Source organism: Osmia lignaria, chromosome 4 (assembly GCF_051020975.1).
Source record: "Osmia lignaria lignaria isolate PbOS001 chromosome 4, iyOsmLign1, whole genome shotgun sequence".
Taxonomy (NCBI): domain Eukaryota; kingdom Metazoa; phylum Arthropoda; class Insecta; order Hymenoptera; family Megachilidae; genus Osmia; species Osmia lignaria.
The window spans coordinates 6,938,831-6,955,310 of record NC_135035.1 but is presented as its reverse complement, the minus strand read 5'-3'; the positions used below and the strand labels follow the sequence as shown (position 1 = coordinate 6,955,310).

General features: G+C 39.1%; 1 protein-coding gene across 10 annotated transcripts in view; it reads right to left on the bottom strand.

The window, feature by feature from the left end:
• Window positions 1–2,346: 2,346 nt before the first annotated feature.
• Pgant9 (polypeptide N-acetylgalactosaminyltransferase 9) overlaps window positions 2,347–16,480 on the bottom strand; it is a 203,184-nt gene continuing 189,050 nt past the window's right edge. For 9 of the 10 annotated variants that reach the window (XM_034322723.2, XM_034322730.2, XM_034322724.2 and 6 more), the window contains 7 exons: window positions 16,117–16,430; window positions 15,656–15,854; window positions 15,004–15,173; window positions 12,675–12,803; window positions 8,349–8,459; window positions 3,883–4,011; window positions 2,347–3,039 (listed from right to left, as the gene is read on the bottom strand). In XM_034322723.2, coding sequence (XP_034178614.1) covers window positions 2,899–3,039; window positions 3,883–4,011; window positions 8,349–8,459; window positions 12,675–12,803; window positions 15,004–15,173; window positions 15,656–15,854; window positions 16,117–16,430 — 1,193 coding nt within the window. In that variant the 3' untranslated portion in view covers window positions 2,347–2,898. Of the gene's footprint in view, window positions 3,040–3,882; window positions 4,012–7,801; window positions 7,907–8,348; window positions 8,460–12,674; window positions 12,804–15,003; window positions 15,174–15,655; window positions 15,855–16,116; window positions 16,431–16,480 lie in introns of all 10 variants that reach the window. The other variant, XM_076688200.1, reaches the window with a different exon arrangement.

The following is a 16,480-nucleotide window of genomic DNA, read 5'->3' as shown; positions in this document are numbered from 1 at the left end:
TAAGGCTTGAACGCGTCAAAGGAATTCATGTTGCATTAACAATGAATGCATCAGAGGAAAATAAATTTCAAAGGCACCAGCTCTGGCAAATAAGAAAAAACAACTCCATGATACTGCAAAGAGGGTATCACGGGTAATTTCATAATTACGTGGATATTGTTTTCCTTCAGTCTTTTATTAAATGATGAATCTCTTTTCTTCTCTAAATTCCATATTTGGTTAATTAGCTAATTAAATCACGGGGCACGAATGAAAATAACATAAATAGCAATGATTCTTCCCCACAATGTTAACGTAAAACAACATCGATTTATTCAACACAAATACTTGCACGTTACGATAGAGGTTCGTATTAATGATAATAATGATAATAATATTCATATGTGTATATATACAGGAAATAAGGCACGTTCGATATTACATTAATTAACGTGCGACCAGTCGTCGCTCGGCTGTGTCCATTACATCATTTTATCATCATTGTATCTCTTTTTCTCGCACGATATGCAACATCCTTACCAAATGTAGAAAATGTCATATATATATATATATATCTATAATATATCTATATCTATCTGTATAAACGTTCTCGTTGAATTTCATTCGTCCGTTCATCGACATCCTTCGAAGATAAGAATCCTTTACACCACCTTAAACCTATATTTATATGTATATATACTTCCCTTTCAGCTCGATTATTCACACTTTCCTATTTTTTCGGGAACATTTTCCATGGTGTCTTAATTAATACCATGCCACAAAACGGCAAAATTTTGAAACAATTGAAATTAAAATTTTGATAAGTTGTCGGTTCAGATCAATACGTTCTTTGCTATGTAAGATTCTGAAATTTAGTATAAAAATTCAACACAAGGACTATAAAAGATATATTTTAGATATTCATATTGTGCTATGGTTGTTCAAGTATTTTGTCAAAAATACCATTGGAGTTGTAAAGCTTCTAATTATAATGGGCTACTGATGACCCACATAACAAAGAACGTGTCGAATCTTCCTTGAAACTTTTCACAGTGTTCCCTCTGGATTAATGATCGCAATCATCAAATATACTCACATTTCAAATGACGCACAAAACTGGAACTCTGGACAAAAACGGTCTTTGCCATTAGCTGATAATCGTTAATTATGATCCGTCTATATTGTCTTGAACTTTGAAGGTATTTAAAAGAAAGTGACTCGACACTTGGATCGAACTTGCTTGTTTCTGACGATGAATTTTTGATGACCTGTCGAGCCACGGATATGTAGAGGGTGGCGAAAGTTAATGTGCATAATATGTAAATGATTTCTCAGGCAATCAATGACGATCGAGATTAATTGATACATCGTACAACGTCCCACACACCGGCAGAGGCATTCAGAATTTCGTTGGCACGCTCTGCAACTTAATTATTCTCGCACATACACACGGAAAACTTACGTTAGGCGGTATCTAAACTGGCATCGAGATACTTTACATGAATGTACAAAAGTCTTCCTACACCGTAATCGGAATGTGTACCTTAACTTCGTTCGTTTCATCGTCCCTACACGCTACGTACGAGCTAAATTAATTAGAAAACAATATTTCCCCGTCATCGTGGCAGAATTACAAATTGCTGGTGATCATTCTTGCTCACCAAGTGGAATGTAAAACCCTATTGTAAGCGCTGAGGACACGACAGAAGGACGAATCATTAATTTTAAAATACTATTAAATTTCGATCGAGTCGAAAACTTATTTCTTTCAATATAAAATTTACGAACGACGAAATTGCATATAAATCTTTTGATTTAACAATTTTGAACGTGGTTTACTAATAAAACAAAATCACCGTGTCGTCTCTGAAATGGCACTCGCCATAAGCAGCTTACAAAAATCGTTCCTCGTTGCCTGTCAACCTCGAATAAAATGAACAAAGCATCCACTTCTGACACGCTCTTCGCTGTCATTGATGCATTGACGTGCTCTTAGCAATCTCTTCGTTAACTTAAATTAAAAATTCGTCGAACGACGAATCCATTCGATCGGTAAGTACTTGTGCAAAGCTATACGACTCCTTTACGTAACAACTGCATTTAACTGATCAAACTTTTCAAACGATTCAACTCTATAAACTATCTATGGAAAAACGAGGTCTCGCTCGTAATTGCTGCGATAAAAATTTTACAATTATTATCAGTAATCTCTGATCAGTGATAAACGATCGTATTTTCAGTAAGTGCAATTATAAAGCGTCAATTAATTCGTAAGACAATATAAATCTTAATCAATTACGAGCAACACCATTCACCCAACTCAGAAGAAACACTCGTTAACAAGGAACAAACTTAAAAGAACATCCCTTCTTCCTTGACAATCCTCTCAAGAAGAAGAAGAAGATTGAAATCCTACACCGAACTATTTACCGTTTCGCGCTCCTCAGGGAAGCTTTCAATCCTTCAATGCCAGCGAAAGCATTCCTCCAGCTACAATCGACTCTCGATCACTCACAAAGTGTCCCGGGGGTCTTTCATTGTACATCGATTACAGCATATCGAAAGGACAGTTTTCTCCTCGATCACCCCTCAAACGACGTTTCTATTGCACTTCTGTCTTACATTTAGAAAATTACAGCCGTTCGATCGGCCATCGAATCGTTTCTCTTCCTACGAAGCATTTTTTTTTTTCTCTCTCTTTGTCCCTTTTGTCCACGGAGATTATGCGTGTTCTTTGTCTCGCGATGGATCCCGAGTGTCTGATCGATGACGTTTCGAGGCGTTTCAGCCTCGAAACCACACCGCCTATCTACCGAAACGCGTTCTAGCGACGGAGTAACGTTGAACAGACACCCAAGAGCCGGGATGATCGAACTTCCGGCCGAGATCCTTCGACTGGCGACGCGAAAAGGCGCGATATCACAGCTTCGACGGATCGTAATTCTCGAAGGACCACCTTTGTCTGGCTGCAGTCGGCGAACACTCCTCCATTATCAGACGTTGTTTGCTTTCGGTGATTGCCAGACACTTGTCGCTGCTACCGTGTCTGATCTGCTTCGTCTGAAAATAAAAAGGTCTTTGATAGTGCCTGTTCTGATTGCTGATTTTTCGAGATCTTCTAGGAATCACTGTCGAATTTAAATCATTCATTTGTAGAAATTGAAAATCTATTATTTTGAAAATATGAAAAATTTCTAAATATAAGAATAAACGAAATGACGAAGTCGCTTGCGACAGAATTATGATTATTTCACCCCTGTTCCACTACTTCTGGTTAACACAAGGATAACATATCTGAGGATTCTAAATCCACTGTTAATTACCCTTGCTACCGTGACATGGATAGAGGTAATTTACAGAAATTGAAAATCTATTATTTTGAAAATATGAAAAATTTTTAAATATAAGAATAAACGAAATGACGAAGTCGCCTGCGACAGAATTATAATTATTTAACTCCTGTTCCACTACTTCTGGTTAACACAAGGATAACATATCTGAGGATTCTAAATCCATTGTTAATTACCCTTGCTACCGTGACATGGATAGAGGTAATTTACAGAAATTGAAAATCTATTATTTTGAAAATATGAAAAATTTTTAAATATAAGAATAAACGAAATGACGAAGTCGTCTGCGACAGAATTATAATTATTTAACCCCTGTTCCACTACTTCTGGTTAACACAAGGATAACATATCTGAGGATTCTAAATCCATTGTTGATTACCCTTGCTACCGTGACATGGATAGAGGTAATTTACAGAAATTGAAAATCTATTATTTTGAAAATATGAAAAATTTTTAAATATAAGAATAAACGAAATGACGAAGTCGCTTGCGACAGAATTATAATTATTTAACTCCTGTTCCACTACTTCTGGTTAACACAAGGATAACATACCTGAGGATTATAAATCCATTGTTGATTACCCTTGCTACCGTGACACGGATAGAGGATGACATCGGTGCCGCTGTAATCCAAGCACGACTCGTCTCGACGAATCTCCCCGGTCTTGCTCAACATCCAGTACTGTGACAAACGATCAAGATTAATGCCCGTGGATTTTGACCTCCAACGTTTGCCTATGACCGATGGTTCTGACAGTCGCCTACCTATGTGTGCGTTTGCAAAAAGAATTCGAGAAACGTGGATATTATAAAAACTGTTTTACGCTCCAATTAGTTGAGAATGCTGGCGTAAAAAAATGTTTTAAATATTTTGAACCACGTTGAATTTGAAACTGTGAATTTGCAGCGGAGAATTTCTTTTCTCTCTAATCTTTTAAAATTGCTATTTTCCAAACATACAAAGCTTTTATACTAAGTTATAATTAAATCCGTGAAGAGAAAGATATTCTTAATCGAAAAAAAGTTTCGTCACTGAAGCTATAAAAATTTTCCTTCAGTCTTAGAACTTCCATTCTGCGTTAAAAGTCATTAAACTTTTTGATGTAAACGCAGAACGACTTCACGTTCGTAATTACTTCAACAATAGTTTCGAATTTGTATATGTAAAAGCTGGTTAATACTTTGAACTCTTGTGATTCGCCTAAGAAGATTGAACGAACTTTTGCTATCCAGGAAAAATTTAATTAAAAATTAAGACAAATATCAAGATAATAAAGACGGTCGCTGTGAAATTTCAATTTGTATATTCAAATAAGGAAGCAAGAAGTTAATTAAAAATAAATACCATGAATGACCAGTATTTATTCAAATCGTTACAGATTTGTTATCACGCTATCAGAACCATCCGTGTCGAAAATTTAAAGGTCTTCAGCCCCTGTCGTGCAACGTGTACCAAAAGGCAATGAAATTCTGGATAATGAAAAAGCGGGTATTAACGCCATGCACGTATCGATTTTGCCGCCGAGGAATACATCAAACCACCATAAAGCATGTTCGGTAAGAAAATGACGGTGATTATGCGAACGACTTCCGTTTCAGAAAAATATCACCCTGTTGAGAAGTAATTTCCTTCCTCGAAAATCAACCGACACTTGTTTTCTCACTGTTTTCAAACTATTTTTACTTTGCAAAGGTGAAATTGAATTTCTATCGTGTTGAATAAAAATTGAATATATTATTCAACTATTAGTAGGAAAAAATTAAAAAGAAATAAAATCGGATATTTCAAAAATTAATCAAACCATAATGAATATAAAATATTAATTTCTTCATGCTTATTTACAAAGCTAGCTTATAGCAATTAGCAGGTACGAGATAAGCCTTACAGCAATAACAGTAATTATCTAATTAATGCAACTGTTGAACGCGTAGATCTAGCTTTGTCTAAACACGACTTCCTTCTGTCAGTCAATTGTTACATTATCTGTTATCTAACTATCAATTACTGCCCGTTACTAATCCTGTCTAGTCTAATTACACAATCTGTCCATCGTCGGTAAGCCCTCGATCATCGAGATGTCAATTAGCCACGCAATCATCGTCGACATTGTTGGCATTTACTCGCGTCAATCAAATACCCTGATTTGAAATTTATTATCTCTAAAGAAAAATTTCACTTTCGATAGGATTAACATAAAATTTCATTTAATTCCCATTTTCACAATTGAATTGCTTTCAAACTTTGTTAATTTTTGAAAGGGAAGAAACAGGAGGGAAACGTGGCTGAAAATTTCGTCAGGGTTGAAAAAACACAAAACAGCGTGGAGAAAAAAAAAAAAAAGGGAACAAACAGGTGGAGCTCGTTACCACCGCGAAACATGCACTGTCACGTCGAAGCCCCGTAGAAAGGATAGCCTGGTAACCGGCCACTCGTCTCGTCATTAAAATCACGCAGACGACGAATCCCGACCGTCGTGGTGTACAAAAGCCCGACGTTCCCTCAGGTTCTGACTCGGTTTAACAACCGTGACAACCAGTTACAACCAAAAACACAATCAGTCGCCGCTCGCTCGACCTCGTAAAGCGCCGCTTTAATTTACCTATTTGCCCTAGCAATTAAGCCACGGTTTCACGGTAATTACGCCGCTGCCACGAGCTTTGCCTCTGACCTGATCAACTCCTGGCCATCGACTTTCTATTGTTGTCCATTCGTGGCTACCAAACGAACGATTCGTGTGAAGCCATCGAGTTATAGTATCGCTGATGAATCGAGAAATGGTATCTGAATGATTCTCGCTTCGTTTTGTAGGCGTTTAGTGGAGGGGGAGAGGATTTCGTTTGCTCGGACGTTTTTGGCTCGGGCCGGGGACCGCTAGGTGGCGAAGAGATGATCACTGTTCTCGCTAGCGGTCACCCGGCATGCGGTTCGAAAATATAGGAATTCCGAATTTCGATATTATAGGTATCTGGCGAGTCAAACAGACGATCCCGAGATCAAACACCTTTTCCTCCCCTCTCCTACAGTTTCTATAACCTGCTTCCACTGTTGCACAGTGATAAAAATGTAGAAGTGCTTGTAATAATGAACAGAGTTGATTTTTTGTTAATCAATATTAATTTACTTTTTCAAGGAAGTAAATTATAATGACAGCTTCGAATATAAAAATTTTCTGTACCTACAGATATAGAATATTAAAAATTGAACGATATGCATGCTCTTCAAAATGAATTTATTGTGCGTAGTCACGAACTGAAATCCACTGGATAACGAGTAAAACGAATACATACGTGTAAATGAAAAATATGCATCGAATGCAGTTTTTATGTAAAGCAACTAGATCCCTGTCTGACTATGTACCATCCTATTCCACTTGTCTGGCAATCTAGCGCCACTAGTTCACTTGTCTGACTTATTACTTACCTGTTCTACTGATTTTTCAAATTTCAAGGAGAATTCAATTCCAATTAGTATCGACCATTTTACAAGATGATTTTTGTATACATTTGAGTAATATAAATTTTAATATTTAAGCAATTACAAATTAAAAGTCTGTCAAAGCGTTAAATTACCAATAATTGTGCAGAATTGCTAAAACAAAAATTGTCACGAAATTTAGCCTGGCAGTAAACGCGTTAAAGGGTGCTAAAAGTACCAGACACAAGGGGTCAAAGGATCGATTTATCAGCACCTCTATATGCCCCGCTATCAATAGCCGTTGAAAGATACATCATAGCCAGGCGAACGAACATTATTTCGGCCTTAGCGCGCAGTTACACCCACACCAATAATTTTCAGCAGGTGTGCTGCTTCCCACCGGCCGGAAGATTAATTCCGCACAATGGCGGGAAACTAAAAATGACGACAAGGAACAGATAGCCGTGGCGAGAGAAAGATAGACCCGGGTCATAGTATCACGAAAAACGTGGCGTGACGATTGATCACCAACCGTACCAGATTAGCGAGCTTACTAATTGCACCGAAATAGGTCGAAGCTTAGCACCGAGTTAGCGTGCAAGTTAAATGTGTCGCCGGTTAATGCACCTGTTTTCTTCAACCAAAGTGATTATCGTGAGTAATCAACGACAAGCAAATTGTGTAAATAAGTATTAAGGAATTTTAATGAGATTTTGATGATGTACATTAGCATGATGGAATCTGGGTCTTAGGGGAAGAAAGTCGAATTGATTCAAAAATCAGTGTCAAATATTTACAATAATATTCATTTTCCTACGAGTGACTTAAGAAAAAATTAATTATTTTACATTCATACAGAACTCGTCTAATTGATTAACATACTTGTTTATTTGAAACCACGAGCAAGTAGATTTTCAAATATCCCATCACCATCAAGGACCTAACAAAAGTCTCGATAGAGATAACTAGGAAGCCAAATTAGATCACCGCGTGCCCCGTAATTACTATAACTATTTATTTAACATTTTCATTCCGTCGAATTTTGAAATTCATGTACCTGATTGCCGCCCTGGCGGTGACAGGGATATAAACCCACTGGCTGGTGCAAGTCTTCAGGTTTCCCTGGTGAATCTATACATATGCTGCTAACCAGGTGCCTGATCTACATTGGAATTCAACAGATTTGCAAACAGTTACTAACCATCTTACGAACCGGTTGAAACAATTCAATATTGATCTATTATCGGTGATCTTACGTAAGGATTTCACGAAATATTTCCTATCTTCGGACCTTGAATGGAAAGGAAAAACACGAAACCATGCATATAAACACACACAAGCCTAGGATGCATATCGCGAAACATGCAAGCGTTAAAGGGTTAGCTTTTCATGAAACGAAAAATCGACTTCTCAGCGAATATAATTCACGTCGAATTTCAATTTCGCCAGAATTCTCGAAGAAACGAAAATAAAGCGGATTCGAATAGGAAAGTCGAGTTTTCGATTCAGGCGTGAAAACGAACTGACAGTGAAACAAACAGCTTGACGGGGCTAAATATATGTTTGACACGAGATTCGTTCAGCTTCCACGCGTCAATTTGTACCTGATTTCCGCCCTGTCGATGGCAGGGGTAGAGTCCAGCCGGTTTGTGCAAGTCTGCCTTGCGTGCCGGTGAATCCAGACAGGTGTTACCTCCCTCTCCGAGATTACGTATCTGTTCATTAGTTAGTACAATCATTTCTGGATTAGTATTCGTTAGCCCGGCACGTTAGTACACCGTAATATTTCTATCAATGGCGAAGCATTCGTCGCACGAACACCGAAACAAGTATAATTTCCGATGAAAAAAATAAAATCTGAATAAAGTGAATATTTGTCAGAGTTCAATTGGAAGTTTCCCATTTTTTTATATAGAACGATATAGAATAAAGCAATATAGCTTTCAATCGAGCAAATCGAAAACGTTTGTTACTAAACTACTATACCCGCGATAAGAACAATAGAATTATTGCTCGATATATTTTCATGTCGGAAAAACACTTTTCATTATTTATCTCGGTGTTCGCGGACCGATGATATATTTACAGCAACGAAATGCTCGTTTCGCTGCATCTGGAAAAATGAAACGCACAAATCAATGGAAACATAATGATTGAACGAGACATTGAATATATCGCAGGGCCAGCAATTTTCTTTTCCCATATTGGAATCTCGGTTGATAAGAAAAATCCCTCTACTAATTAAAATAGCGAACATATTAAATTATTTTCTATTAATTCTACCGAACGTTTAGAAAGCTTGTTTTTCAACCGGTTCTTAATCAAGCCATTCAACCGAGATTCCACTGCCGTATCGACGATTCCGTCGATTTTTCCGTCTGCTTCCTCCTGAAATTTCCGACCACAGAACAGTTGCCGCGAAACAAAGAGATCAGCGCAGCAACAGGGCAATGCCGTGCCATTTTTTAGACAGACAGCAACAAATCGAAAATGAGCCGAGCTCCTGTTTTGTTCGCGAAAAGCATACCGACCCGTGCACGTGTACCACATATACATGGAATATGTGTGTCTGTGTGTGCAGGTTTTCATGCAACGGGCGCATTCAGTCACGGAGCTCGGTCAGCAGTCCTGATTTTGCTGGATGCAAGAATTCTGTGGTCGTTGCAGTTTCAACGTGAGCATCTTCATCCCTTTCATCCTCCTCCAATCGTCGTCGGAGGGTGGCTAGAATAAAAACTAGTGATTTATCGTGGAAGGTGGGCTTCGATAAAATTATGAAAGGTTCGTTGAATCGATCCTGTTCCTCGGTTTTATTAACAGACTCGAAGGCTTCTCCGAATGGAACTAATTTTTAAATATATATTTGATATTTCTTTTTCAATTCCTGTAATTTTTATTCTAAATGTTATCTCTAAATTTCCCAGCCGCACACGCACAGCTCGCACTCTAAGAGATCTAAGAGAGCCATAAATTCAGCCCTTTTCTTCGTTTTCCGGCAGCAGACGTGCCAGCGGTGATTTAACACGCATCCCTCTACCCTCGGCAAAAAGGGTCGGGCAGAGAAAGCAAGGTGACAAAAGGAGAGAAATCCGAAAAGGTAAAAACATAAGCTTCCAACCGGCGTGTACCGGTGAAATTGTTATTTCGCATGCAACGGGAACCGCATTCCGAAGTGCTCGCAACGTGAAATGCTTCTTCGCGAAAATGTCCGGCTATCCTTTATACCCTCTCCCCTTTTTCCGTCGCCCTTTTTCCACTATTTACTCGACGGGGGAGGGAAGCAAACACTGGGAGAACGCTGGTGTCAGCCGAGGGAGAAAGAAAAAATATGGCAAAACGCATTCCGTTTCGGTCGAACGGGGGTGAAAAGTGCGCAGGATATCCCGCGAGGGAGGGGAAAACGATTGATCGATACGATATCTATGGCACGGAGGCTGACACTTGATTCTTTTCCGATTCTACTCTGAAACGAGATAAAGGATATTGCTGCTTCTTCATATATTATTTCATTTCGTTTCTGATCGGAAGATCGACTCGAATTTAGTTTGATCGTATTATTTATCGAAATGGAACGACAACTAGACATGAAAGCTATAATTATTAATTAAATAAACGAATCAACGTCAAACTATCAAACGATCATCGAGATGGTTTATTTTGAAGATACCTAACATCATTTATTAAACAAGGAATTCTGATGTCAAGGAACAAAGACAAATTCGGTACGACGCAAGTTCTCGGCAAGGTAATTTGAAGTTTCGAGGAAACATTACTCAGAACTGTTTCATTTTCCACGTTTGCTTTCGAAATGAGTTTTTAAGTTCGACGGAATAAGCACACGACCTTATTGCTGATGCAGCTGTGACGTGGCTGAAGATTGAAATAGAGAAATCCCGTTTAGCGAGGAAACGACAATTTTTTCCCAATCAAAAATCACAGTTATCACGATAGAGCATTTTCCATCGAACTTACCGCTCGTTAGGAGAAATTGTTGAGAAAATTTTCAGCTACCTCTGCTGTTAATTCCCGAGAAAATCGGTAAAATGAAACCAGGGAAGAAAGGATAGGGCAAAGCATGAAATATCCACGTTGCGTGACACTGCAATTTACGTGGAAGTAGGAAGCCTTTAATCCGCTGTTAGATACCGTAACTTTATCACAAATCTTCCGACATACATAAAGAAAGGGGCTCTTGAATTTCCCGGGTCCAAGGTAACGAAACAAGGGGACGATTTTCGTCGATAAACACACGTATACCTCCACCATTATTTATTAATTTATTTTTAAACGACACACGAATCACCACGTTGCACTTTCTCTAAATTGAACACTCTCACATTTTCAATCTTTTACCAAACCATTCCGTTCGAACGAAAAAAAAAAAATAGAAGGAAATGGGAAAGCGATCGTAAAATTGGTGGACAAAATAAATCGAAGAAAAATACGAGGAAGCCCGTTTACCGGTTCAATAACAACGGAACGCGCGAGGCGCGAGACACATCGATCAAATGCACCCTACACGGCTCGAGAATGTAATGACCCGTAGGAGAACTGCAGCCACGGGCCACGAGATTATCGACGACAAGCGCGACAAGCTCGACAATCATTTCGCAATTACGAATGCACCGAAACAGAGGGCGGAGGAGACGTGGCTCGGCATTGCAACACGACGGAAATAAATCGATCGGTGATTGATCGTTGCCGCCCATGAATCTTGCATAGAAACGAAATTAATGCACTGTCAATCGCGTGAACAGTAAAGCCATCGATATCCGGGATTTCCATCCTCGACATTGAATCATTGATTTCGCCAATGTGTTCGAAATTAAAGTATAATAACAGAAGGGGGTGAACCACAGTGTTCCCTGAAAGAATCAAAGAATCCTATCCGTAGGAAAAGCAATATACTACGAAACCAATATACGCCAAGTTCGTCTGTCTTTCAAGAATTTAATTTTTACGCAAATGTACGCAAAGGATACGGGGAACAAACAGCCATCGGTTATAGCCTTCAGGCGCGAAGCATTTTAACTGGGAAATCGGAATGGAACGGGGCAATACACGCCAATACACCTTTTCCAGAGGGGTCGGAAACGTCTTCGCCCGGAGGGATGTTTGATTCGCCTCCATTATCTCCTGCGACTACCGCGATTTCGGTGCAGTAAGCCAAGAATTCAACAAGCCCGATCGAGACGAATCGATTTCCGATCGGATGTCGCGCGAGCCTTTGCTCGTGATCCGATTGAGATTGCCTCGACCGCGGCTGCATTGTTTCTCGATCGAAGGCATTGTTTTCTATGTCGCAGCCTCGTTGACATCAATCATTGTCTCCGCCATCGACAATTGAACTTCCCCTGTCCGTATAGATACAGGTGCGCACGTGTGCGACAGACGCGTGTATCCAGAATGAAATACATGTTGATTTACGTAAACATTCGCGGCTGGGAAACAAAATTTTCAATGGAATATAAACGAAATCCGGCGTTTCGAGGTGATTTTTTTTTATTCTATTCGAGAGAAAGCTTTTTTTTCCCAGCGTGACAATTTGGTACTTGTTAACCACGTTGATTGGCAACGTGGGAGTGGTCGTATACGCTACGACACGCTTTGATAATTATTAACTCGTTAGGTGATTATAACGATCCGAGTATATTGTGGGATTTTGTTCATTAAGCATTGGGTTTAATTAAATTTAATATAGACACTTTCAGCGAACCGAAAATATAAATGAACAATTTTTGTTTAGGTTCTTTTTTGACTGGAAAATTTAAAGATTTGTAAATGAAAATATTTATAAATTATTACCAAAGAGTACCCTTCGAGTCTGATAACTGCACGTTGATGGATCAAAGTGGCGTCCTCCATCGATTCCGGATATCTTTTTCACACCTGCGAACAAAAGACACTACGAGACACGTGTACACCCTTACCTCGCCGGAAGCCACAGCTTCGCCAGGTATGAACAGTTCCGGGTAAACGTTGTCGAGATACCATTTGAACGACTTGCAGCCGAGCTTCTTCCTCAAGGTCTTTCGATCCGATACATCACCGTAGTTACCCTATAAATTGCGAACTATAAGTCTGGAAATTTTGCCTACGAAGGGTTGGCGGACTGACAGAGGAACGTCGTTTAAGGGAGCACAGATTTAAAGACAGGGAAGGGGATAAGAGATATAATCGTAAAAAGGGGGGAGAGGGAGAGCAAGGAGGATATAAAGGACGAGGAGAAATATAAGAGACCCTTTATGGAGTCGGGTTTAGAGTATCAAAGTGGAACTATGGCAGCTTGTAAGGGGTAAAGAGACGATTTATATGGATGAAATTTAGTTTTGAGAAGGGGATGAAGTTGAATGTGTTGATTTATAAAGATTTTTTTTATTAATATAATTGCATTGGGATCAGTGGATTATTGATTATAGGGATAGTGGGTAATATGATTGATCTGTATCACTTAAAATCTAATATTACGTCCAATTTATGAAAATTTGGAAAATCAGAACCCTTCATAATGCTTAAATAATTATTTTAGACTGCTACATAATAATTTTAATTAATACAAATAATTTGAAAGTCAGGGAATAGTGGTTTTCTTTAAGAAAGGGAAAATGGTTGACCTGTACTACTTAAAATAAAGAAATGAAAGCTATTTACAGGAAATTCATGTAAAATTCTCATTAAACGTGAATTAAATTTACTTAAAACCATCAAGACGTTTTTTAAACTGAATTTTATACGAAATTATAGTCTCATTTAGTATTTAATGTTTCTCTCATTCAGAGAAATAAATGTTATGAGGTATAGAAACTGAATTTCATCTGAAACAGCGTACTCATTTAACGTTTTATACTTCTCTCGTTCACGGTTTCAAATTTTTTGTTTTATAGCACCGATAAAATCCATATTTCCCACATTGAAAACGGAAGACTGAAGCACGTATCGTGATAAATTATACTCAAACGGTGAAACGTTTTCAATAGCTGTGAAACAGTTTTGAATGGCTCTTGTGTAAACCGCGGAGCTTATAAATAATCCTATCGCGCAAAACAATGACACATAAAAAGCAGGAATTGTTGAAGAATGGTGCTCGAAAATTTACAAATTTTTACCTGAAGAACACCGATACATTTTCCAATTACACAACTTTATAAAAATGAGAATAAAAAGGAATTCAAAATGAAATTATTCCTTAAATCATCAAAGCTTAAACTCCACCATTCAAGGGTTAAAAATAACACAACTTTCAATTCATTTATTTTAACACTTTTTCAAAATTAAGTTATACGAGGACGTTTTCCACAAAGGATACTGAAAGGTGACACGAAGGATACAGCTCGTCCTATGCCCTTCGTAACTCAACGTGGCTGGAAACGATTTATTTTTATCCCATCATAGACTCGCTCGATCGGATTTCGCCACGAAGGGACAAGCTGCCAGGATAAAGGATAGATCGTTACGATGGAGAATAAAAGGAGCGTCTTCGAGGGACACGCCAGGACACGCGAGCGATCCTTAAGAGTGTTTGCCACGTTTATAGCCCCTTTTTACGACGCGTCTCTCGGTCTACGCTACTCTCCATCATCGGGCGCGGTTATCGTCATCCCTTATCGTAACTATTCCAACCGATGCTCGAGCACACCCTGACGCGACCAATAAAACCGCACGCAAATGGAAAAACAAGTTTCCAAGCGGTTTCAACGTGTTCCCAAAATAGCAGGTTAATGACGCTGGAAGATACGACAGGAACAATACTGTTATTAACGACGTTACTCGCGAAGGTTTAAGTGGCCGCGTAATGAGGAGATTTAAAGCTGAAACTGCATGCAAACAGATATCTCTGCTCGCGGAATATTCACTCCAGTATTCGGAGAATGAATTCTACGTGAATAGATGGCAAGAATTATTAGAAGAAATTGTTAAATTTCAAACTGTGCACGATAATTACAAAATAAAATATAAAAATAATATTTCTGTGTTATTAATGAGAACCAAGTATTTCCAAACATTCCTACACTCTCCCCTTAAAGAAAGCTTTCTCAATCATTCTCAATACACCCACGCGCCACTCGACTTTCCCTACCTTCATTATTATTTTCAAGCTTCACGGATTTCTTGAGACGCGGCAGAATTTCAACGATTCGGAATCGAACGAAGGCGAAAGGGAAAAAAAAGAAAAATCAAGATCGACGAGGAGGAGTTTGTAGAACGGGTCGGATGCCGTGTCAAATGTAGAACTCAACCGGGTAAGTAGCAAGTGCTCACCTTGTCGTGACCTATCCTCTGGTAGTAGTACTTGGCGTACTCGTCCAGCCACACTTCGCTCAGCCGTATGCTGTTCCTCTTGAGCACGTTCACGCCGCTACGCCACTTGTACGGCGAACGTTTCCGGAAGATGTGGCCCACGTGTGAGCAAGGCACGATTTCCAGGGTGCCTGGAACCAGCAACCAGTCGAATTTCATCGCGATCCATAGAAGGAAACGTCTGATTGCGGTGAAACAAGTTTATTTCGAGGAAATGCAGCGTCGTACGATTTAGATGTACAAGCCTCTCGAGCATTTTATAGACGCAGGGTTTCGTGCAAAAATCTTCCGCGAGATGAAGAGAGGGAAATCGAGATGAGATATCGAGAGGAACTGCAGGTTTATTCGGGACGGATTCCGTGTTATGTTGATTGGATGGCTCGACTTCCTTCTCTGGTGATTATTATGCAAAGGAAATTGGAACATTTCGAAATTTTTTTTTATTTCTTTCATTTTTTTTAAATTGCTGTCCCTGGGAATTGAGATTCTGCGAGATTTGTACCGTGGTCGTAAAATGTGGAGCGCTTTGAAGTTGGTTAATTTAAAATCATGGAACCAGAAATTGAACTGTTTTTCCATTTTTGTAAATATTTTTCTGCGGAATTGAACGTACCTCCGCACATCCAGGTTTTGAAAGAAAGCTCTAGATTTTCACCACCCCAAATATCGAAGCCACTGTCGTACGTGCCAAGGCGTTCGAAGAAAGCACGATCTATCGAGAAGAGGCCCCCGGCCATCGTTGGTGACCATACAGGCTCTGCGGGATTCTTGTGCCTCTTTTTCTCTCTTTCAGGAACCGCGTGCCAGTTGAACTGATGCAGAAATAAAGAAAGAAGTCTTGACAATTCAAGGATGAAATCGAGAAATCTTGAAATGCTCCTCGAATGGTCAAGATATCAGAAAAGATTTTCGTGGTACTTGGACAATCATAAAAATAAACGATCCTTCTTTGATCCTTTCGTACAACACATTTTTTTGGAATAAAAATAAGTATTTTAAATTTGAAAAAGAAACTTTCTTTTATATTTTAGTACTTTAAAAGAAAAATAGAGTAATGGAAGGAATGTTCCTTACCTGCAGATTCCAATCAAAACCACCCACATTCACACCACCGGAATCTCTCCAGTGATATTCCAGAGTGGTGTCGTCGATAACATCGATCACTGGGCAGACGACCGTCGTTGGATCACGAGCAATTCGATCGAGAAGCGGTTCCAACCAACCCTCGGTACATTCGCAATGGCTGTCCAAATATGTTAGAACAGGTGCTTTTGCAGCTACAGCACCGAGCAAACGTGCTCTAATAAGACCCTCTCGTTTTTGTGCCCTAATGATCTGGACCTTAGGGTAGTTCATCATGTAGTCTTCCAATTGACGTTGGAGATGCGCTGTGAAACGTGGGATCCATTAAAATCAGTAAAGGACCATTATGTTTCTT